General features: G+C 34.9%; 5 protein-coding genes across 11 annotated transcripts; 1 reads left to right on the top strand and 4 right to left on the bottom strand.

Moving 5' to 3' along the window:
* Positions 1-298: 298 nt before the first annotated feature.
* On the bottom strand, positions 299-7,230 carry LOC107412949 (phospholipid-transporting ATPase 1). The gene is given in 8 exon segments (XM_048469731.2): positions 299-826; positions 1,669-2,127; positions 2,447-2,666; positions 2,773-2,896; positions 2,990-3,698; positions 4,406-4,712; positions 4,888-6,439; positions 6,442-7,230. Coding segments are annotated over 8 exon segments (3,669 nt in total). The 5' UTR covers positions 6,520-7,230; the 3' UTR covers positions 299-606.
* Positions 7,231-10,674: 3,444 nt separating this feature from the next.
* LOC107412948 (uncharacterized) lies at positions 10,675-15,273 on the bottom strand. 6 transcript variants are annotated; one of them, XM_048470475.2, is made up of 9 exons: positions 15,114-15,273; positions 14,557-14,962; positions 14,165-14,424; positions 13,645-13,751; positions 13,491-13,567; positions 12,645-12,714; positions 12,273-12,363; positions 12,134-12,196; positions 10,675-11,389 (listed from the first exon to the last, which is right to left on the bottom strand). In XM_048470475.2, the coding sequence occupies exons 1-9, from the start codon at positions 15,192-15,194 to the stop codon at positions 10,790-10,792; spliced, it is 1,755 nt and encodes a 584-aa protein (XP_048326432.2). In that variant the 5' UTR covers positions 15,195-15,273; the 3' UTR covers positions 10,675-10,789. The 6 variants fall into 6 exon arrangements, with proteins under 6 accessions (XP_048326432.2, XP_015876281.3, XP_015876278.3 ...); XM_016020795.4 differs by having other exon boundaries at positions 14,165-14,701; positions 14,837-14,962; XM_016020792.4 differs by having other exon boundaries at positions 14,165-14,962.
* Positions 15,274-15,831: 558 nt separating this feature from the next.
* LOC107412952 (vacuolar protein sorting-associated protein 36) lies at positions 15,832-19,857 on the bottom strand. Of its 2 annotated transcripts, none has more exons than XM_016020800.4 (8): positions 19,197-19,857; positions 18,236-18,439; positions 17,839-17,932; positions 17,658-17,715; positions 17,430-17,499; positions 16,980-17,115; positions 16,817-16,901; positions 15,832-16,421 (listed from the first exon to the last, which is right to left on the bottom strand). In XM_016020800.4, the coding sequence occupies exons 1-8, from the start codon at positions 19,848-19,850 to the stop codon at positions 16,364-16,366; spliced, it is 1,359 nt and encodes a 452-aa protein (XP_015876286.3). In that variant the 5' UTR covers positions 19,851-19,857; the 3' UTR covers positions 15,832-16,363. The 2 variants fall into 2 exon arrangements, with proteins under 2 accessions (XP_015876286.3, XP_060675622.1); XM_060819639.1 differs by lacking the exon at positions 15,832-16,421 and adding an exon at positions 16,443-16,641.
* Positions 19,858-20,121: 264 nt separating this feature from the next.
* LOC107412953 (uncharacterized) lies at positions 20,122-22,553 on the top strand. Its single transcript, XM_016020801.4, has 4 exons — positions 20,122-20,288; positions 20,392-20,485; positions 20,605-20,709; positions 21,968-22,553. Exons 1-4 carry the CDS (start codon positions 20,134-20,136, stop codon positions 22,235-22,237), a joined length of 624 nt encoding a protein of 207 aa, XP_015876287.1. The 5' UTR covers positions 20,122-20,133; the 3' UTR covers positions 22,238-22,553.
* Positions 22,554-22,989: 436 nt separating this feature from the next.
* Positions 22,990-24,441, bottom strand: LOC132805023 (ankyrin repeat-containing protein BDA1-like). The gene is made up of 4 exons (XM_060819767.1): positions 24,007-24,441; positions 23,563-23,648; positions 23,331-23,413; positions 22,990-23,180 (listed from the first exon to the last, which is right to left on the bottom strand). Exons 1-4 carry the CDS (start codon positions 24,439-24,441, stop codon positions 22,990-22,992), a joined length of 795 nt encoding a protein of 264 aa, XP_060675750.1.
* Positions 24,442-25,023: the final 582 nt, after the last annotated feature.

Raw genomic sequence — 25,023 nt, 5'->3', positions numbered from 1 at the left:
ACCATGTTTGCTATTTGGAGCTTTGGGTCCCATGGAAGCCATGTTAAGACAGGTATAGAAGAATTTTTGTTTATTGTTCACATAATTTACTGCTTTCCTTTTCCATATAACCAAACACTGGAATAGGTATGTTCCATTCCAATTTCTATTTCAAGGATTGTAAACAAACAAGGATATAACTTTCACTCATATTTTATACTAATTTTGTATGAGAGTTTTCCCATTGAAGCAACTTATTATAGCATTCATGTTATGGTCAAACTAAATAAAAACAATGAAACAAAATAAAAAGTCCAAATTTTCTATCATAGGCAACCAAAAATTTCACATTGAAACTGATCTTTTTGTGGTAAAATTTATAATGCGTCTAACTCTTCGTAATATTGTACACGATGCTAATTTACAACCAATGAACAATTCCGCAGAGATACAACAAAAAGTTGAAAAATAAATAAATAAAAGCCTAGTATTACAGACTCTATCCTTTGGATAGCAAACAAATAACAATCTGGCAACCAAGAGAAGACGCTTTGAAGCAGCCTAAAGAATATAAACATTACAGAAGAATAAGAAAGGAGATGTTGAAGAAGGAACAAAATCAACTCGTCACCTCCGTGGGTGGTCCAATATCGGATTCATTTCTATTTGTACATTTGCAGACTCTCTTGGATTGCCAAACTTCTCAAATTCCCTGGCAATCTGAACATCACATGGACTATAGCTCTGATAAAGAAACTTTACAACAAAACGAGGAAGGATCGCTGCTATAATGATCGCAAGCAAACATAACCAAAACAATCTGGTGCTTGCGATATCAAAGAAGGCCCTGTCAAAATTTGCATTTGGAGTTGCAATCATCAGTAAAATATATACAAGATTAGAGAAGCTATGTATTTTAACATACTAGAAAACTGCTTAAACGGGTCTTGGAAAATGCAAGGTAAAAGAAAGTGCAGTATGCTAAAAGGAAACACAAGAACAGACATGCTCAATTTCTTTCTGGCAACTTTCTAAGGTTAGGAGGGTAAGGAAAGTGGGAGGAAGAGGAGCAAGTAGAGGGCTTAAGTAGTTATCTCTATCCGAAACGTAGAGTAAGAGAACAGTAAGGGTCTGAAATGCATCGTATATGAACAGAAAAGTCATAGAAGATCGGGAAGTTTTATTAAGACACTCAAAAAAGAGATAAAAACAATGCAGAACATGCCTCCTGATTTTGACATGCTGCAGTGCACATGAAGTCAACTGAGAATTGGTCTTTCCACCAGCCCAAACAATTTTAACATAATAATGTTCTGTTACCATCAATCCCACAACCTTAATCTGGTATTTAGAAAATCAAACTATGTATTTTAAGCTAAATCTAACACATTAGACACTTAACATTTTGAAAATGAATTCAAACATCGCTAATACCTACATGACACTACAGAGGGATACTCAATGCAATGACTTGTGAAAAGAGAGTAAACTACCGGAAATTGTTTTAGTTACTCAGATACAAGGCATTTGCAACTAGGATTAATTATTTTTGATACACCTGATGGCGACATGAAGTATAGTAAAAGGCCTGACTTTATCCTACTGTGTGCAACAATATAAATAAGTTCACATGAGGATATATGCAGAAACAAATGTATAACAAGTTATACATTAGACAAGAGGGCATACCAGTAACCAACTAGTGATGGTACAGCGTCAATGATAAGAACACAGAGCCAAGTTGCTGCTATAGATCCCCAAATGGCTGCATGAGTAATCCAATTCCACCGAACAACATCCATGGCTAAATGTAAATTAACCAGAATAACCACTGCAAGAGTCCAAAGATCTCCTATACTAGATACATCAATGGTGGTCGCCCAATATGCAATAAGAGGGACAAAGAAGACAACTATACTTTGCCACAATGTGTCAACCATTGTTAGCCAAAACAAATTTGAGTTGTAGCATTCTTGTCTGTGCCCAGCACCATAAAGTTGAGGATACTTTAGAAGTGTTCTTCTACCTAGATCCTTATCGAGAACTCCAACAACAATAGTAGGCACAGAAGTATAAATTATGGAATACAACATGCTACTCCAGTCGGTGATTGCTGTTGTCAAAGTGAAAGCTGTAAATAGCACATACCTACAAAGAATACACAATATATAAGCAGCTATTAACATGAAGGCATGAAGAATCTCTGTTTTAATGTTTTCACGGAAAAGGAGGAACGGTTTTGGAAATACAGCAAATAAAATGATTTCAAAGTGTAGATGACAATGAGTAACAAGTCTGTAAAAGGAAAAGGCAACTGAAAATATAGCTCAGACCAAGCATGAAGCCAAACTGAGCTATACAGAACAACCTCCACCATTTTTAGCAAACTGTAGATGGTAGACGTATGATCAATTGCAAGCTAGTAGAAAAATTGTAAATATATATAGATTATCATATAAAAACTCACCAAAATAAAACAAGGACAAATACTGCATTCCTGTAAAAATTGTATAAAATCATGTATCCCATCCGCTGGTAATTCCAATGCCCATGGACCAGTAAAAGGGGAACCAAGAACCTAAACTGCCCCATTGCAAAATCTGATGCCATGACTGCTTGCCGACCCTCTTGGCCACTGATGCCAACACCAACATCAGCCATTTGGATCATCGAAACATCGTTAGCACCTGTTGATGTTTTATCAGAATTTCTAACATCAGACCAAAATATGAGCAAGAAATTAGGCTAATCTATATTTTAATTTTAGAACATAAGATATACTATGAAAATTACCATCCCCAATTGCCAGTGTCATGTCAGAAGTTCTCTTCTTCACAAGGGCAACAATTCCAGCTTTTTGTAATGGAGCCACTCGACAACAAAGCACCACAGAACATTTACTTGCTAATTCAAAGAGCTGCAGTTTTAAAAACAAGAAAGTTAGCTCAGCATATGATACATCATAAAAATAGAAAATTTGGATAAGAGAACTAGGCTTAGAAGAAATTACCTGCTCTTCAAGTTCACTGTCAAGAACATAAACAAGGCTGGTACCATCAATAATCAAGGCTACAGGAGTTGCAGCAGCTCCAGAGCTTCCTTCAGTATTGTTTTCAACCCCAGAGACAGTCACGAGCTTCTTTGCCATGACTATGGCATCATCTAAACTCCTTCTACACGACTCCTTGGAGTTACTGTTAATTATAATCTGGGTCATCTTGCTCGTGAGGAGCTTTGATGAGTAACCAATTGAAATGGCAGTTTCTTGCTTGTCCCCTGTCAAAACCCAAACTTTAATTCCAGCGGTTCTTAGAGACTCTATGGCTTCTGGAACCCCTTGTTGCAGTTTATCTTCAATGCCAGAGGCACCTAGTATGCTGAGACTGTTTTCCACATTGTTAGCAACCTTACGAAGTAGAGCAGCCCGACCCATTAGAGCTGTACTAGCTGCCTCAAACGACTCGTGCCACTGCTCAAATTCTGGAGGACTCAGTTCCCTCATCCCAACAACAAGTGTTCTTAAACCCAGAGAGGAGTAAGCATGTAGGTGAGCTTCAGTTGCACGTACTACATCTAAGTTTGAAGATTTATCTAAGACGCTAAACATTGTAGTGTCAGCACCCTTTACAAAGACTTTTACTGTCTTGTCTGGGCACCCTAGTATAACTGACATTCTCTTCCGGTCACTATCAAATTCATGCAAACCCAGGACATTGAACCTGCACTGCCCAAGATCAAGAACTTCATGAATGAGGAGAAAATTAATGTCAATATTTCTTGAAATGGGAAACTTCATGAATAAGGAGAAAAATTAATGTCAATATTTCTTGAAATGAGACAGTATTGTAGTATTACTTAATGGAACAGTTGATCAGCTATGGTAATGTAACCACTGTAACATGTCAAAAAATTGATCCTGAATTGATTCCAGCTACTTCTCCCATTCTCTTGCCATTCTATTATGATTATGATAATGGGGTAAGTGAGATGAACTAGAGACACAAAACCCCTATATTCCAGAAAAAATATTCAAGAGGAAATGATAAAATAAGTCACTGTCCATCCAAAACTAGAAAAGAATTTTTCCAACTATCATTTCTCTGCTCAGCAAATTTGATACTTAGAGATTCAAAATTCAGACTGTAATCTCCATCTCCTAGTACTAAAAACAAAGCATTAATAAAAACTACACTATCTAATCTCCAAGTGTCTACTTCTGTAGCATTAGTGATTTGCAAGCACTACTTAGGTGCTGGACTAGCCATCACTCATCATAATAAAAACAGTGGAAGCAATTATAATAGTGGCAATAAGAGTAGCAAAATAACAGAAAATCTAGCTGGAAAATACTAAAATCAAAAGAAGAAAAGAAAATTAGAAACAAACCAAAAAGAGGAATGGTATCAATAACATTGCTTCAAATTACCTTTGCCTTTCTCCTTGAATATCAATAACTATATGGCCGGAGGTTCGTTCAATAAGCATAAAGCCATAGGCAGCGGCAGCATAAACCAGTGCTTGTTCATCAGGAGACTCCCCTTGGTAATCTATTAACTTCACAGTAGGGTCAGATGTGTCCACAATAAGAGGCACAATTGTATTGCAAGCAGCCAGGGCCAGAAAGAAATCATGAATGTGTTTGCTTCCAGTTGTTTTCTTTCCGCTTTTTGCTAGCCATAGAAGATCTTTTTGAGCTTTCACCTCCATCTTTGGCCTCAAAATATTACCATCAACTGAAACCAGAGAAGGCATTTCAGAAATTTTCATTTGTATGCCTCGCGTAAAAATAATAACATTTACAAATACACTGCAATAATGATGATAATGAAAATGATGATTGTATAAATGTTATCGCTATGATGGATCAAAGTTATAGAACAACCTTCCTGAAAACCAAAAATGTAATACCTTGCACTGAGTATCCCACTTGATCCTTTTCTGCATTGTCTTTCCCACCACTGTAATCTACTCCCCAAATACTTGCACACCGAAATTCCATCTTGTTCTCTGTCAGTGTACCAGTTTTGTCCGAGAATACATATTTTATCTGTCCTAAATCTTCATTTATATTTAAAGCTCTGCACTGAAATCTTGAATTTGAGGCCTCATCGTACAATTGGGTATCATTTATCATGAAATATGCCTGACCAACCCGGACAAGCTCCATAGATATGTACAAAGAAATGGGGATCATGATCTGGAACACAATAATGGACATGAGAAAAGTGAACAAAATCTCCATTACCCATCCATAATAGTTATAATCTTCCGGTTTCTCTTCAGAGTAGTCTTTTTTCCTGTAAAAAGGCAAGTCATTCAACTCATGTCTGTGTTGCCTCAACCAAACAGCAGCACAAACAGAGACTACCGTACACAAAGCAGTAAGAAAAAACGAGAGCAGGATGATCTCTTTGTTCATACGGGTCTCAAGCCGGCTCCTTTTAGATGGGGCTCCAGAACTGTTGAGCATAGCTTTCGTCTCGCGGCCAGCATACACTGCAACCCCAAAGGCCCAAGTAGTATTCTTGAGCTCACATCCTCGGAGAACAATATTGGAGGGTCCTAGCGACAGCCTTTTCCCGTCAATTTCCATATAAGCCTGGAAACCATAAATATTCCTGTTGGGTTTCTCACACCTAATCAACCCACCAATCTTGTCCTTTTCTGGCACCATTGAGAGGGTTTCTTGTTTCGCATACCGGGTCTTCAAATTCGATTCCCCATCCAAATTGATAGTCTGCACGTATGCAACGCCAGTTGGATCACTAGTTGAGAGCAGTACTATATCACAAGGAATAGTTTCACTAGCTTGAATCTTGATGATTTCACCAACTTGGATATCCTTCCATCTTTTGGGTTGGAACTGATTATTCACCAAGACCGAAGCCAATCTATTGTTCTCAATGCGGTCGGACCGATGCCGCCTATAATCCTCAAAGGCATCCTTAACTGCAGTAACTAGAAGGACAAAAGCTAAAGGCAAAATAGAGACTCCCCGGCCGAAAACCGCCAGCTGAGGAAGCTGATTGAGAATAGCTATTACAAGGAAATATATATATGCAACCCTATGAAATTGCTCAAACAAATTCCTAGGCAAAAACGTGAAGATAGAGTACTTTGCCGTTCTTACGGTATTCCTAGCAAACACAAACCTCTCATTTGTCTTCTCAGGATCATCTATATATATCAACCTCGCATCCTCCTCATTGATCTCCTTCTGGGACATGCTAAAAGCTTCCGAGTCCGCCCTGGAACCATACCGCACGGGCTTTGAACCCAGATCATCAAGACCCACTTCCCGAATTGAATTGGCATTGGAATATTTGGAACGATTCGAAGAAATGCTTCTCTGAGAGGATGTGTGAAAAGATTCAATGGAATTCTCAACTGGGTTTCTGGATTCCATCCCAGGATTCGATCCGGATCCACTAGAGTTATTTGGTTTTGTCAAATCAGAAAAAAGACAGGTATGGTGGTGGGGAGGTTTTGGGTGTTAGGAGTTCTTGGAGATGGGATCAAAAGGGGCCGCTTTGAGGCCATGATCTGAAGATCAATGGTCTCTGGAGCAGCAAAAAGTCTTCAATGGACAAATTCATGTAAAACCCAGATTCTGAATCCAATCAAAAAAGAAAAATTTACCAACAGGAAATTCTCGAACAACAACTAATCAAAAAAGCATAAACAAACTGTGCCCAAGAACCCAAAAGTAGAAAAATAATAATAATAAAAATCCAATTCACCACTCAGCTAAAAGATGTCGAAAGCCGAAACAAAGATGTTATTTTGGAGAAAGAATCAGAACCTATTCTTCTTCTTCTTCTAGTGCTGAGCTGAGTTTTCTGCTAGAACTTACTCGCTTGTATACCAAGGCATCTTAGAGGTAGAGACAGAGAGATAGAGATAGAGAAAGCTTATACAAAAGATGGGATGGTGGTGGGAATGCATTTCATTTATTTCTTTTTTTCTAATACTAAAATGTTGGTTGGTTGAATAAGCGTGTCGTCGAGGTCGAATTGGGAAAGGTCAAACAAATGCATTGCATTTAGAGAGAGACAGAGACACAAAGACTTAAGAGAGAGAATCTAGAAAGAGAGGAAGAGGGAAAGGAGCCGGCTTTCGCAAGAAATGTGGAAGAAGTCGTAATGGGTGGCGACACCGAAAAGGAGTTCCTCTTCTGTTTGGTCAGTTGGAAAAAAAAAGTCTTTTCCTTCCAGATGCAAGAAACCCAATGAGAGAGAAAGAGAGACTTTTTTTTTTTTTTTTTTCAATTTTGGGTTTAAAAATTCTTTCTTCTGGAACTATTGTTTGGCTGCTAAACGATTTTTGTATTAAAAATAACTTTTGGGATTATATATTATTAGTTATTACAGAGGAAAGAGATTGTCCGAATTTGACCCCAAAAGATTGTTTTTTTTTTTTATTTTATTTATAAATTCCAAATAGTGAGAAAGTATCCAAAACAAAAACCCTTGAAGACGGAGTTTCCAATGCCGTTTCTTTCAAATTTCCTGTTGGTTTTTGATTTTGACGCCCTTTTTCACTCACTCCCTCAACAACACACTTTTCGTACTACCATTAAACATCCACATCCAAACTCTGAGACACGCAGAGAGTTTTTCATGTCTTGTTGCTTTCCTTTCATTTTTTTGTTTTTATGTTTTTTTTTTTTTTTTTTTACTATTTTTTATGCAAGTACATAAATTGTCATGCAATTAATGTCTTTCTGGCCCACTTGGATGTTTGATGGAAAAAAAAAAAAAGATATTTATAATTTGCATTTAAGGGGGTTCTGATTTGTATATATATAATTTGCATTTGTATAAATTGTATTGTTTAGTTTCTTCGATGTCTTTCTTCTTAAACTATTAAAACTACATCAAAATAATTAATCCGTATGATACTTAATAAATTAAAAATTTTGATTCTTTTGAAACTAATAACAAAAATAAAATAAAATAAAATCTCAATCCTTTTAAATAACGATGATAAGGTACTTCCTATCTGTCAATTATTTTAAAAGGAATTTTATGGCTTTGCATGACATACATTCTCTTACATATTTAGGGATTTTAGGTCATTAAATTACTATCAAACAAAATGGCATTTTATTGTCTATATGTTAATTCTTATTAAGATGGTTTAGATTCTATGGGGCTCTTCTATAAGCCTCTCACATGGGTAGAGCATTATAGGATGTGCATTGGCTAGTTCTATCTTCTAATTCCACATCCTCTAAGCTATTTAGCCTTTTGGTATATTCATGCTTTAAGGCAACCCTATACAAACGACAAAAGTATTTTTTTTTTTAATTTATAAATTGGAGATTGATATGGAAATGAGTTATTAATGGGAAAATTTTGATCTTTTTATGTTTAAAATGTTATTACTGTATTGAATTAGATTTAATTAATTCATTAGAAATCTAAAATAGTTTAGTTCAATTCAATATAATTTAGTATTTTAATGAGTCAATTGTACTTCTACGTTTAATAATAAAATATATTTACATAAAATTTTATGTGACACTACATATAATATTTTTTAAGATCATGACGGTATTGAAGATTTTTTTCTAATAAAAGATTGTATTGTAGTATGATGATCCGGTTGAAGGTAACGTTTTCATTCTTCCCCAAAAAAAAAAAAAAAAAAAAAAAAAAAAAAAAGGATGACATGTCACAAAAAGCCTTTTACATAGATTGTTGTTTTTACTTTTTTGGAACTAAATATATTGTACCTAGCACAAAATCAATCTCGTATGGAGCTACATCAAGACCTCCTCTAGTCTTGGAAAATATTGTTAAAAATCTTAATATTGTCACCATATGCTTTTGAATTAGTAGTAGTTTAACCACCCTATTCTTTCTATTCCCTTCGTATAAAGCTCATCATCTATTCTACCTTACATGTGTTTTAAAATGTTAGGTAGTTTTTCCACTTTCTATCAATTAATAATAATAATAATAATAATAGGCTGAAAACAACAAATTAATTTTAGAAAGATTCGTCCACATGCATTGTTCTTACTTTATATATTAATTGTTTCATTCTTAATGACAAATATAATTTAATAAACACATTTTAGGTGTCATCCAACAATGACCGCTTAGAAAAGTAAAAAGATTTATGGTTAGATTGGAGTAGAAAAAACAAATACAATATAGAAACAAGCATTTTCTTTTTCTTTTTTTTTTAAATCCCAAACTAGAATGGTTTGAAGGGTTCAATTTAAAAAATTGTAATTATTCCTACAAATTTTTTTTTTAACTAATTTAAATTAGTATGAACCATCATATTTTTCATTCCCAAATTGCAACAAATTCCAATCCAAAACTGTTGACAACCTCAAATAATTACCAAGAAAATATTAGTTTATATATTACAATGATGATTTCAGCCTCTTCCTCATTTTCATTCTCACCATCATCATCATCATCATCATCATCATCATCATCATCATCATCATCATCTTCCTCATCATTATCATCGACTTTTCCAACCATATTATTAACAACAACATGAGAAACGTCTTTTCCTAGACATTTCTTCTTCAATCACAATATATATCCCCACACGCCATTCTTTGACTATTACACAAGAAAATTAAGTTCGAAGGTTTTTCAGGCCAAATAAGTGGCCTTTATTTCTCTCCTGACATCTGTATCAAGAAGCTTCTGCGATAGTGTAGATTAACTTTGTTTTGCAATCACCCATTCTTTGTCATTGGTCCTTTACTCTCCTCTTCCATGGCTTTGACGTTGGTTATTTTTTATTATTATTATTATTTTTTTAAAACAAATCTGAGAGATACTCTGATGGTATATATGCAACTTCAACTCCCATTTCAGCCTGCTTATCTAGAATCTCCTTTGTTGCTGCCAGAAAAAAAAAAAACGTATCTATCTATAAATTGTCAAAATTAGCGGAGAATAGCATTTATGTAAAAATAAACAAATGAAAGCGAGTTTACCTACTGAAAAATCAAACGAAAACGTAATGAGAGATGTCTTCAACATTTTTAGTAAACAGGAATATGCACACACTTGAATTAGGAAAAAAAGCCAATCACGCCACTGTTTAATTTCTTGTTCCGTATGCAACAAGAAAAGAGATCATTCTCATTGCAGAATGAAGAACACACATGACATTGAGAGGGAAATACTTGATAATCTAATCTTACAAGTAAATGTAACAAGTAAATAGATATTGGTTGTTGCCACCGTTATATAGGAGTTTTTCTCCTTTTACAATTGTTACATACATTAATCCAATGTAGTCTTGAAAAGACCCCTTACAAGAAAATAAAAATTAACAACTTAATTACATGAAAAACATCAAAAGTATACTGTAATTAACAAGCTTGATTGGTTGCACATATGCCTCTTATCTTAATTCATAACCATCTTCAAACAAACATTAATAATCTATAAAGAAATTTTTTATTCAAAATATTTATAATTATAATATTTGTGCTTAAAACCTAAAGGTTAAAGATTACAAGTTTTGAAATTTGAATGATATTAGAAAATGCCTCCCAGTACTTGTAGAACTTCCCTGAAAATTAGCTCTAGAAATCTCATAAATAAGCACCGTCAGGGTATTGTGTGCTTCATAATGCAGGTTTGGTGTGTTTGGCAGGGCTTTTTACCAATGATTAGTATGAACATCATATTTTTTGTTACCAATTCCAACAAGTTCCAATTCAAAACTGTTGACAACTTTCTCATAATTACCAAGAAAAGACGGTATATATTACAATGTTACGAGAGAGAGAGTAAAGTATATATTACAATGTTATGAGAGAGAGAATCTAGTTGATAATTTCGCCCTCTTCCTGTATATCTTCGTCATTTTCATTCTCATCAGTGCTGTTATCTCCATCTTCATATTCGTCATCATCGTCATTGTCATTATCATCAACTTTTTCAACCATGGTATTAACACTAACTTGAGCGACATCCTTTCCTGCATGTGGAGACGTTGCTTCAACCACATTATCCCCACACCCAGATTCTTTGACTATTACAGAAGGAAAGTCCAAAGGTTTTCCAGGCCAATCTTTGAAGAAAGAATTCAACGACATGAACCTAAAAACCTGCAGCAAGCGGCTTTTATCTCTCCTTACATCTGTATCAAGAAGCTTCTGCAAAAGTGTTGGTTTCCTCCGACTCAAAGAAGGAACATCAGATGAACCATCATTATGTAATCTTCGCTTCTTTCCAAACCGGTCTTTTTTATCATATCTTCCTCTTTTATCAAACTTGTTTTGCAATCTTTCATTCCTTGTCATTGGTCCTCTACTCTCTTCTCTTCCATGCCCTTGTTTTTTTGAATCTGAGAGATAGTGAGATGGTATTTCTGCAACTTCAACTCCCAGTTCTGCCTGCTTAGCTAGAATCTCCTTGAGTTGCTGCCACAAAAGGGGTTCAATAAATTGCCAAAAGCTGAAATAGTATTTATGTAACAGTACGCAAATGAAAGCGAGTTTCCTACTGAAATCAAAAGAAATGCAATGAGATATATCTTCAACATTTTCAGGAAACAGGAACGTATCCTTACTGAAATCAAAAGAAATGCAATGAGATATATCTTCAACATTTTTAGGAAACAGGAACCTAAACACATGGGATTTACAGATTACCAATGCTATAATTGAATTCACATGGTATGCTAGCTCATAGTTGGGCACTGATTTTGGCTCTCTCCTAAAGGAAAAAGTCAATCTACTGTAAACAACAAGATGATAGAAATCTAGTTCATCGTTATCTGATGATCAGACAAACCAGTCTATCACCTTGCAAAACATGACAAATTCCCAAGGGTATGTAACAAGAAGAAAGTTTATTGAAAGCTAACTAAGAGGACATTCTCTGAAGTATGTTTAATACAAGCTAGCGACTGACTAATGAGTCTAACAGGCTAAGATTGATTTTATAATTAGCATAAGACTCTAACAGGCTAAGATTGATTTTATAATTAGCATAAGATATGACACAAGACCACTCCATGCCTCTTCCTAAATTGAGGAAAATACAAAAGGTAATGATGTTCTACCTTAATTGCATGAATGAGGTTAACTGAAAGAACTTCGCAGCTCTTTGCAACAAATAGAAATAAAATGAACAATCAAATTATGGAAGATTCATAAATGTACCTCTCGTCGTATTTGTGCCTCTCTCTCAATGACTTCTGTGCCTATCATCTTTGCAGCTAGCTTCTGCAGGTCATCTAACTATCAGGACATCTATAACAGGTGAAAATTTAAGAAAGGAATGTATTACAGAAAACGAAACCTTGTCTAGGTTGGCTTTTGATGGGTAGTGTTTCCTGCGCTCTTCACGCCACTGTTTAATTTCTTCTTCCGAGTACAACAAAGAAAGAGATCTTCTCATTGCAGAATGAAAAATACACATACAAAAAAAAAAAAAAAAAAAAAAAAAAACAAAAAAACAAAAAAACAAAAACAAAAACAAATAGTTAATATTCTATATACGAAACACGTGACAATTAGGTATAAGAATGATTGTTCAATACGAGCCAACAAGAAAAGTGTGAAGGCATGACTTAGCTTGGTGATCTATAACCGCATATACTGCTTTTAATTTCAACAAGAAAAATAAGGACTCACTAATAAAAATATAGAACACAGATCACACAGAAGGTACCTTCTCTGTTCCCTGCCTTGGTTGGAAGAGTTGGCAATACCAGCCTTTCCTGCCATCTCATTTCTTAGCCCTGTTTTGGGAACAAAAATATATATTAAACACATTAAACATCATGCTTACATTGCAGCTTAAATATTCAAAGATTGCTAAAGTAACACACCTTTGTAGCCTTACACTCACGTTTCCATCCCCAACCAACTTTCACATGAAAACTCACCCATATACATCCTCACACCCTAAGTTAAATAAAACAATTTCTATGACCAGCAAAAAGCTTTCATAGATGCTCGGGATCTCATATTGATAGCACAAGCAGATCAATGGGACACCTTTAGGGTTTACAATCTCTAATATGTTGCAGAAGTTTGAGCTCTTAATAAAAGTAGCATAAGATAGATATTAACATTGATAGAAAAATATGCGTACATAAATGGAGCTCTTCTTGAGTAGGGCTTCAGTAAATTTCTACTTAAGGCTTTCTTTTTTAAACTTAAAAAACATTATCGGCCAGTCCTCTTTCGTTAATTTACTAGACAATTGTGAATATTCATGTTTATGGTAAAAAATATACATGTCAACTACTTAATCTAATGATCTTCATACAATGAAAGTCACATTACAACTTATCATGTTTCAGATCTTCATACAATGAAAGTCACATTACAACTTATCTTGTTTCAGTCAAGTATTCTTTTCAAGTTTAAATAATAAACAAACTTGGCAGAATAGTTAGCTTCCACAAAACTTTTCCCTTCTGTCACATTACAACTTATCTTGTTTCAGTCAAGTATTCTTTTCAAGTTTACATAATAAACAAACTTGGCAGAATAGTTAGCTTCCACAAACCTTTTCCCTTCTGTCCGTTAGGAAAACCAAACTTTTTCTTTCCATTTTTCATATGATGAAACTGAGAATTCTGGAATCTACATAAATTGAACCAATTGTGAATCACAAGCAACACGTCAGCAAAATGAAGAAATATCTTCATAAAATAACCCACCCTCCTCGCTGCACCCCTCTTTTTGGATTCCTTGTAAAATTTTTGCCCTGGGGATTTCTCCAGTTGGAATTTGAATTATTATGTCCATTAAGTTTTGTAGGATTTCCCTGCAATTATTACATGAAACGAAAAAAAACGTAGCTCATTTATAAACAGAAATTATTTGAAAAGTAATTATTAAGAAATATGAAAAGAATTTAAATAAATCCAAGCCATAATATCATATAAAAAGATGCCAAGATGCCAACAATTACAAACGATAGAAAAACAAACTAAAGAAATTCATTCAAGAAAAATGAGCTCATTATATCTATGTACTGAAATGAATTTTTCCATCAAACTCATAAAAAAATTCAACAATTCATTTATCACATATAAACTGACTTACTAGAGTTCTGATAACACATCTATAAAGCAGGTTGCAAGTAATAGAAAGCTTACTAAAACTGTTTCCACAGAAAATAAACTCAAAAATTCACAAGGCTAAGAAAACAGAGAATTTTTTTTTTTTTTTGTTTACCTGTGACCCCTTCACTGCAGAAGGTTGCAAGTTATCAGTTTTATCTGGTTGAATAGAACTTGGTATATTCGGTGTAGATGAGTTCCCTTGCCATTGCTGAGTTCCAACCTGTGATGGTCTCCACGCATTCACATCCACCGTAGGTGGATGCAAGTTATGCTGATTCTGGTTATCTTGCTGTCCAACTTGATTGGACTGCACATTACCAAACTGTGAATTTGCTAAAAAGGTGGGATTATGAGGAACCGTAGCCTGAGAAGCTTGATTCAGAAACCCAAATGCATTATTACGAGGAACAAACTGAGAAGGATTAGACATTTGCATGGGCAAAAACTGGTTAATATTCTGAAACTGATTCGGCATACATAATTGCGCAAACGGCAAACCCATACTCTGATTGAGCTGTTGTGGTAAATTCAATAAATTATTCCCAAATGCTTGCCCAGGAGATGGAGATGGATTGCCTTGCTGTGCCAAATTGCATACTTGCCCACGAAACGGAAACGATCCAACCGAGTTCATATTGTTTACACTACCCTGTGAACCAAATCCCACATGGGGTTGACCCATTTGAGGAATAGGACCTGAAGAAGCTAAATAAGGCATACCCAGATTACTATTTTGCAAGGGAAGAAGATGGTTCTGAGCATTCATGAAACCAGGTTGAGTTACCATTGATGGCGGGACATTGGTCATGGGAACTCCATGGCCATTGCTCAAGAAGTTGCCAGAATTACTGAAAGGAATCGGAAATTGAGGATTGCCTCCACCAAAATGAGGTTGAATTGGCATGGAATTCTGCAAATAGAACACAAAAATTTGCAAGGAAGAAATAGTTAGATTATTACAAAACCTCCTATATGGGGAAAGCTAAAAAAAAATAAAAAATAAAAAAATGAAACTACCGGGAAAACAAAAAGAAACAACTTTGGAGAGAGAAGAAGAGTACCTGTTGACGATTTGGAGCAGAGGAAGAAGGGGTTTGGGTTTGGTTGGGAAGCTGAGGAAACGAAGAGTGAAAAGGAAGCATCTAGTTGGGGCTGGAAGAGGAAAGCAGCAGCAGAGGTAGGGCTTAGGGTTTAAGGCTTTAGCCTTTTATCTTTATTTTGTATTTTTAAAAATAAATAATCTAAATAACCAAAAAAATAAAAAATAAAAAAAGGAAGGATGGAATTATATATTTTAAGCAAAAATAAAATAAAAGTTAAGATTTCTCTAAATTAATAGAATACCACACAACAATTTTTTAAAATATATGTATATTTTTTTTGTATCGATTTTTAGAATGCATTGTTAAAACATATAAAAATAAAATGAAATTGATAAATGATAAATAAATTTGCTTGTATTTATTTTAGTTGTTTTTAATTTTTAAATCTAGCCATTCTAATTCAAAATACTATAATTTGTAACTGAGTAATTTGCATATTTAACGAATAATTGTACAAAATGAAATTGGAAGAAAAGGAATTACATCGTTAGGCAATCCAATTTAACATATTTCTTTCATTTAAAACATGTACACATTTATATTTTATTTTCATTAAAAATTAAACATAAAAAAGAGATTTTTTTTTTTTTTTAAATCCCAAGTATAACAGCAAATTAGATAATGATACAAAAAAAAACTACAACCCTTCAATTTTTTAAAATTGACTTCAATAGTATAAAATGTAAATTGAAGATCTCAATTATAAGAAATTGTATTTTAAGGTCTAAATTGGCACGACATAAAAATTACAACTTTACAAGACCAAAGTACAGTCAACCCTGGCTTCACATCTTTCATATTTGCAGGCTTTCACACAGTAACAATACGAAAATTGAGAAGCAATAGGCAAAATTGACAATGAAGAAGAAGAAGAAGAAGATGAAACAAAAAACAAAAAACAAAAAAAAAACAAAAAAACAAAAAAAAAAAAAAGAAAAGAAAAAAGAACAGTCCTGAAAAGCAAGATTAGTGTAGTAGAATCCACTGCCTTCGGAGAGTCTTTTTAAAATCGACCCAACCTTGAGTGTCTGGAATCACCCCAATCTAGAAGAAAAGTGGTCATTTCAAAGAGAAATAGAAATGGTATATTATTGTGAACTGGCCGTGAAACTTCAGTTTCTTTCTTGACATCCATTAGTTGAACATGATTTTATCTTTAGTTCTTCTCATTATGCAGTACGAAAAGTTATTAACAGATAATGCCAATATCATCTCGATGCAGAAGTTGCTTTAATCCATGTAGCATAAATCCCATACTCCTTCACTCTGTCCAAACACAAAAAGATTCATCACGGTCACCAAAATATAAATCGAGATGTTCAAAAAATCTTACAATTAATAACATAATGAATGGATAGATAAAAGGTGGTCCAAGAATCAAAATTTTGACAAAACCAAGCAAAAGAACCAACACATCCCAATTGCTTTCTTAATGATCAAGAAAGCTCAATGTGCCTTGAGAGAGGCTGTTTTGATGTCCAACACACTGTCAAACACCACATACATTGAAAATTACTTGAACATGTGATATCACAGATATAACTTGGATAGGCTTCAATAACAAATAATAAGGATGCATGGAATTTAAATATATCGAGTCAAGAACATAATATTTCAAATTAAATATCTAACTAAAGAACCAATAGTAGATTTTTACTCACGAGTACACGCCATTGGGATCAATCTCAGGAAAGAGGTTTATAAAAAAGCGAAACCCATCAGGACTTATATCTCTGCACAGTATACCTGCCAACATATGCAATAGTAGTTTAGACCTTAACAATTTCCAAAGAAATTTCAAATTCAAGTTATGCAGCAGCTTACCTTTGCTTTCAGCAGTAAGAAGATGCTCTTTGGCCATTGCAGGTGCAATCCCTAATGTCATTGCTGCATCACTGGCACTTATCCCAGATCGAAGAGTGTCAGGCTTTGTTACAAGGGTCTTGATTCTAGCAAAGACCTACACTTCACAAACCTAGTTAGTTGTTGTCACGCAATTTGAAATGGTTACTAAAATGATAGGAGATGTTATAATTGATGATGCAAAAAGAAAATAATAACATTAAGAAGAAAAAAATAAAGAGCATAATTGAAACATTTTAAAAAATCTCCAAGGTCTATGATAAGGCTTAAATTGATTTGCTTGCTATGCCTCATTCATGGTGTATACCAACATTAAGAAAAAATAAAGAAAACAGCTTTTCCTTTACTCAAAACATATTTAAAACTTGCAGTCATCAACATGAAATAGATAATAAATATAAAAGAGATCACCTCTTCATCACTATGGGACTTATTCTGGATGACCATGACTCCACTATCAAATTTTCGAAGCATTACTGGTCTGCGAAGAAAGAACAACAAATAAGTGGAATTTCTTAATTATTTCAACTAGTTTTTTTTAATTTCACTTCTTTGTGTTTTGTTTTATTTTCTTTTTATAAAAATCTTTTCTCAAATATGACTAAAATTTCAAATAAATAAGTAGAATGCCTCACATACACATCAAACTTCTCCCAAAGGGAACACGCTTGCAGCAAATCCTCTGGAGAGATCAATTCTGCAGCAAATAAAAGTACGTTAAGATCTTTCACCCTATACAAATAAAAGAGCAAAATCAATATCTCAAAAATAATACACAAACTATGGAAAAGAGAAAGGTTGAAAGAAGTATTAAGTAAACCTGTGCCTCTAGCACGGTTGAAGACACAATAGACATCAATAAGATTAATCACTCCTCCAGCTTTCTCAAGTGGAATTCTGACAAAATCTGCCAACTGAATGCCATGAAGGAAAGGTAAAATTCATTTTCTAAGAATGACAACTAAACCAAAAATCAATATCAATATGCTCGAGACATTTTCAAAGTTCAGAAAATCCATCAACACCAAAAGTTTTACTATCCATATTAACAAAAGTAACCAAATGTTTAAATAAATAGATCATCTCAGTGTGTTTATCTCAAGTGCAAATTACACCTCACAAATGTCGGATCCAATTCAAATATCAATAATAAAAATATAAAGGCAATTTCAAAACAAATTCCTTTTTGTTTACAGAAAATAAGAAGCAAAGACAACCTGACGGGATAATTGTTGGTGGTATAGAGCACCAGCAGTCTCTTTGGTAACAGGCGATGCAATACCAACACTCAGCAACCAATCTTGCATCTCTTGTTTAGAGCCCATTTCCTCATCAGCTGTTGCACCAGTTTGAGAATTTGTGCCAGATAAGAGTTTCAGTCTCATTTTCTCTGCCAGCACCACCATCTCTTTAGCCTTACTCTGTAAACCCAGTATCACTCTAAATCCTCAAAAACAGCTAAACCGAAGAAATATCAAACTATTCATGAAATAATATATAAATATACATATCAAATCTAGCCATGGTGTATGATCTATACAGACATACAGATTAGAACCTTATAACTGGAAGCCTATTTTCTTTTGGTTTTTCAATGATCAAACATGTAATAACTATGGTTTTACAAAAGAGTATAATATACATAAAACGCATAAAATAGGTATTAAAAAACACATTGAGTCTGAAATGATATAAATTAGAATAACAATTAGCTAACCTTTAGATACCATTTCTCAACACCTATACAAAGAATATTTCGTTTTCTTTCATTAATTATTTTTTCCCTCCATAAAAGAAAATACATGTAATGCTATTGTTTCCTAAGCTTTAACAGGGTTGATTTAGCAATCTAAGTTTCTTGCATCCAAAGAGACAGACCAAAAAGCACTAACCTTAAAAGCAAACAAGCAATGTAACTATTAAACCCAAATCATAAAAATTCTAAACATTGAACGTTCATCATCATCCTTTGCAGTCTTAGTATTCAAGTGCTTTCTTTTTGGTCTTTATTTACTTCATTCACAAGAAATGGATAACATACATTTTCACCATCTGGTTCAACTAAACCTCAGAAACTCTCATTATTTATATATTCCCTGTTTCCAAACAATCAAAAAAAATTAAATTCTTCAGCATATTCCAATAAATCCAAGAGCACCCAAAACAAAACCGCATTACCATGAGAGCATTCAAATCCTGGAAAGCATCTTGCAAACTCTTATCAGTACTCTCCCACATCTCCTGCTCCTTCCTCAGTATCCCCGAAACTCCGGCCATCCTCAACGTCCCTTGACTCGTATACAACCCACCAGAATCCGAACCCGACCCAGACCCGGAAACCAACTGAGAATTCGAACTGGAGCTCGAAACCACAACATCACTCTCCCACACCCTCGCCCTCCAACTCTCCCAGAACTTCCCATAGAACGCGTCGGAGTCCCCCTTCCCCCTCACCACGACGGTGACCACCACCGATCTCGAACCCGGACCCGAACCGACTCCGCGGCCATCGGAGGATACGGAGAGCTGGAAGCGGAACCTTGGGGAGGCGAACATGGAGCGGAGGGACTTCTTGGGGGAGAAGATATGGGTAATGGCGGAGAGTGGGATGGCAGAGGCGGCGGTGGTGGTGGTGGACGAGGATTCAGGAATCCATATGAGGCGGTGGGTGGTGAGGATGAGAAGACCGGATTTGAGAAGAGGGAAAGCTGGAAGTTCATCGGATTCGAGGTCGACAGAGGAGAGGAGAGAGCATTCGATTTCGTTCGGGAGGAGGACCGGTCGGCCGCTTGTGGTTAGCTCCACCGGCGGAAGGAATTTCCCGGCGGCCATGGAAAAGGTCTCGGTGGGACCGACTCTGCGTCAGCTTGCTTCTGTATGTGACTTTGTGGGTTGGAGAAGAAAGTTCCCATTTTTCTATTGCTATGAAATTTCAATTTTTTCTATAAACTGCAATGATGCCCCCCTATTTTTGTCGTATTTTCAAATATGCCTCTGTACTTTCTTAAAATTATAGAAAGAAAACTCCCATTTTCTTAAAATCCCCTGAGTGAATAACAGAAACAGGGTGCAAGCAAGGAAGAGAGAGAGAGAGAGAGAGAGAGAGAGAGAGAGAATGGAGGATTTCGCGAAGAAGGTGAGAATAGAGGAGAGTACGGACATGGAAGAGGAAACCGGACGTTGTGAGTCGTCCTCATCCGTTGTGCATTTGCTTCGGAAGTTTCTTGCCATTCAGCAGCGTCGAGCCGAAGCTTACTCCAAGCTCAAAAGGTAATCTTTTTTTTTTTTTTTTCCAATTTCACTTTTTTATTTTATTTTATTATAGTGATTAGGGTTTTTTGGGTTGTGTTATTGACGACGAATCTTTGAACAGTGGGTTTTCGGACTACATGGTTTCGGGAGGGGAATTGGCATACCAGCAACTTTGCGGTGAGATAACCGTCGAATTCAACGATTGCTCTAAACAGGTTTAAAGTCTTCGATCATACCCATTTCTTGTAAATTTCAGTTTAATTTTTTTTTTTCCCTTTTCGTTTATTTTTTTAAAGTAAATTTGTTGGGTTTTATTTATTTTTATTTTCGGCAGGTTCTGGAAATGGAGGCTTTGTTTAAGAAGCCCGATTATAGTCGGCTTGATCTGGCTCAACTTTTAAGAGCTGTTCAAGATCAGGAAAAGCAGAAGTTGAATCTGGTATTTGCTTGCTCTTTCCCTTTTCTAAGAATTTAGATATTTCCTTTGCTGTTGAGCACTATGTTGCTTAGAAAACTTGAAATGGGTTGATTGCTTAGAAAACTTGAAATGGGTTGAACTGTTTATAACCCCATAATCATTTTTCTATGCTTCACATAATTCACATTGACGTTTGTTGCATAAATGTTCACCATTGAATTTGCTTACCATGTTAAACACAATTTATATTAATATTTTTGTTTGGATAAAGCCCAAAATTAGGTTACCCTGTACCAAGTTAAGAAAACATTTACTTTCCCTTGGTTAATATTTTATGGTGGTTAGACTCCATAAATGCATTTAGGGAAATGATTGAGACAGTTAGGGAGTTTTTGAAGGGTGATAGAGTATGTTATGGTGATTGCGCAAAACTGGAAGTTTGCACATGGAATGAAAAAGAAATTTACATGCCTGCTGCTGGTAAGCATCCTGATGAATTACAAGGTAGCCAAGCCACTAAGCACTAAAGAAATCTTGCTCCCATATTGTGTTAAAATCCTCTCAGCAGGCCCTAGAAGCATACAAAGACAACTTGTTGATTGAAAAGTAGAATCAACAAGAAGCTTTAGTTATCGAAAATTGCATCTGATTTTTGATAATTTTATGCATCTCTATAATAAAATGCCCTTGATTAAATTTAGTTTATAATGTTAACGTCTTGCTTCTAAGTTTCGAATTAGATGACTCACCTTCACAAGGATCCACAGGTTTCTTTTGGGGTTGTCATGGAGAACTATGCAACCTGAAGGTGATGCTTTTTGAAAATTTCCCATTTTAAGGAGGTAATTGTGTTTTAATTGCTTGGAAGGTTGGTTGTGGAACAATAGAGATGAATAACCAATCATAAAATCGTTGATCTTGTTGCAAAACCTGGCTAAATGTACATATATAGGCATTGCTTTAAACTACTTTTCTATGAAACATATTGATCCAATTCTGACTGGTGACTTGATTTTCTATGACATGTCTAGTACATTTCCGATTCTTTGAGAAATATGCTGTACTATAATCAATATACATATTAACAAGCTCGTGTACACTGGTCCTATTTTCGAGCTCAACATATTTTGTTCCTGCAACAATATTTAAGTAGAAATTTTTTTTTTCTTTTCTTTTTCTTTTAATACTTATGACAATACTTTTGTAGAATTTGCTTTATTATTATTATTATTATTATTATCTTTTTCTAATACTAACATTGAGTTTTGATATCTTGAAGACAGCTACAATACAGGTATTAAAGAAGGCTGGTCGCCCATCGGAACGTTTAGTGAGTCATGAAAATTGCAGATTTAAGAAACCAATGGAGCATGAGTGTGTGCACGTCCATGAAATAACAGAAGCTGCTGGAACTGAAGAGGCAGAAGCAGATGCTGAGTATGATAATGCTCTCAACGAGGCGATTAGAGGAGTACAGGATACTGTGACTGCTATAAATGAGCATTTGGAAGAGATCAGATATGAAATTGCTGCCCTTGAATCTGAGTGAATTAAAATCCTCATTAACCGTAGATTGCTTGGCAAGAAAGTCTCATGGAAGTTCACAAAAGTGTGTGTGGAGCAAGAAACAAAATATCAATTGGGTAAAAAATGAAAAATGGTAATTTATAGTGGTTTGGTTGAAATCCAGGTGTGAGATCTGCTACTTGGTAACATGTACGTAAGTCATAGATTCTCAAGTACTAGTCAGGCCAACCGATTGAATTTACTGCAATATGTTTGCTGTCGGAGCAATACTATGGGCACCAACTCATGTTATGGGAAATACTTTCTTGCTAGCTTCGTTTTGCTCATTTGATTCGATCTCTCCTTTTCTTTCTTTTTTTTTTTTCCTTTTTTTTTTTTTTTTTTGGGTCCTGAGTTTTGAAACTATTAAAAGTTATCATTGGCAGGTCAAAACCTTTTAGACTGCAAAACCTTTTTATCATGTACTCAACTGGAAAGACGCCCATATTGTAATAAGATTTCAGTGTCAAAGTTCAAGTGAAGAAAACCATGAACCTATGTCCTTGCTCTTTGACAGATGGAAATTAGGAAAGTCTGATTCCGCAGGGTGGCTGAAACTTTGAATAAAATGAGAAAGACAAAACATTGAACTTCTTGTTAAGGAAGCAAATTTTCTGTACAGTGGCTGAAACAAGTTAGGAAGCTTATTTATATTGTTATTGTTGGCAAATCCCATTTGACAAAATTTTTTTTTTTCAAATACACCTGCTATTGCATTAAGGATCTTGGTGGGTCTCAGCTCCAGAGTCCACTAACGGTGTTGTGAGGCTCTTTTCTCCTGGTAGATCTGAACATTTTAATAGTATTTACTGCTGTAAACATAATAGCCGTGAAGACGATGGGAAACAGTAACACAAGTGTTAATAAGATGACACGAGGAAGACTTCCAGGATAGGCTACTTGTAAGCCTGTAGCAACAACCATTGCTGAAAGTGAAATTCCTGTTAGTAGTGTCAGAATAAATATGGGGATTTGTGGTTTACCGATTGTCCGAATAATGGGCAATAAAGTGGATCAACATGGAGGCAGTGGAAAAAACAAAAGCCATAGTATTCCACTCAGGAAACTTTTGATACTTACTTTTGCTTCCAATTGAGCAGCTTTCGAAATTGCCTCCTGTTGACCAGTCACTGCAAAGGTAGCAGCAGCTATGATGTGGCTATCAGTAAATTGACGTTTGTGAAATCTTAGCCCTTTCTCTTACTTCTGGAATATCTGATGCTTTCTGCTTTTGTACGTCTTCTTCTCCTTCATTTTTTTCTTCAACTTCTTGTTCATTCTCTGCTTCTTTATTTTTTTCTTATGAACTTCTGTTCCGAACTTGCTACACCAGTATCTATCTTCAACTCCAGCATTATTTTCAACTGGGCACGTGTATGCATGTTAGTTACTGCCTAATTTTGAATATATCAATAAATCATGACAAGGAAAACATGTTTCTTTTATTGATAAATATTTTAATTTGATGACATATATGTCTAGAGTACTAGATAGAATTACCAAGACTCAGTTTTAAAAACGACCATATGGTCATTTTCAAAAATGGAGACTATTGAATTAAAATGACTATTTTTTAAGCATCCACATCAGAATTTGTTGAAGGATAAGCAACTATTTTTCCGAGATCCATTCTGTATATCTATATATATATATATATATATATAGATATAGATGATTGAAATAAGATGCATCCCAAATTAAGTATTTGTATCCTATGTTTGTATGCGTATGTGAGAGAGAGAAAAAACTTACAATTTCTATATCCTTGAGCTTCTTGTTTGATAGGATAATGCCAACAAATGTCATTCCTTCATCGTTTGTAGCCCTTTTATCAATATTAGAGTCATTTGCCAGCATTCCTAAAATTTGGACATCAACTTGAGCAGAGACCAAATGAAAAGCTGTATTTCCTTCTTTGTCTTTCTCATTTACAAGATCTTGAAATGTAATCGATTGAAGAAAAAATTTCACCACTTTTTCCTCTCTACTTTCAACTGCAACATGAAGAGCTGTTGGATCATTTTCATCCAACAATTGGTAGATGTCTGGACATTTGTCCATCAGTGTTGTAATTACATCAACATGTCCATTCGTCGCTGAGATGTGAAGGGCAGTCATACCTTCTTTGTCCCTTGCAAGGAACTTATCATTATTCATCTGATCCAGAAACAGTTCAACAAATTTCATCTTTCCCAGGAATTTGCGGCATAGTGAAGAGGAGTCCAAACAAAATTATCCGCTTTTTCTAAAAGTATTGAAGATTGAAGTTTTCTCAACACCTCAAGGAGGAAATCTATATATAATATATATAGGAGTAGAGTAGCTAATTAGTTATCACAAAAGAAATTTAATTGCCATAGACAAAACATATATTTGGTTTACCTTTGTTTTGTGCTAACAATAATCAACTATTTCTTCCTGTTTTCTTCCTGTTCCAATGAATTATCACTAAAAGTTTTCATTCACAAATATATAACACATCTTTCTAGGCAATAATTTACAAGGAAGGATATTAATAGGATTCCCAAAGAAAAAGTTAAAGAGCTTCCTCACCAATCGTAGTTTTAGCACCTACTATGGAATCATTAGATCACGAGCACTGAAATCCTTTAGCCTAATAAATTATATTATCAAATAGATAGCCATATAATGTGCCAACCTGCAGTATCACGTCATAATTTTCTTTTGTCCTTTAAAAGAGTAAATTATATTATCAAATAGATTGCTGTATAATGCACCAACCAGTATCACGTCATAACTTCTTTATAT

Source organism: Ziziphus jujuba, chromosome 8, assembly GCF_031755915.1.
Source record: "Ziziphus jujuba cultivar Dongzao chromosome 8, ASM3175591v1".
In the NCBI taxonomy this organism is placed as follows: domain Eukaryota; kingdom Viridiplantae; phylum Streptophyta; class Magnoliopsida; order Rosales; family Rhamnaceae; genus Ziziphus; species Ziziphus jujuba.
Note: the sequence above shows the minus strand (reverse complement) of the source record. Positions and strands in the feature narration are given on the sequence as shown.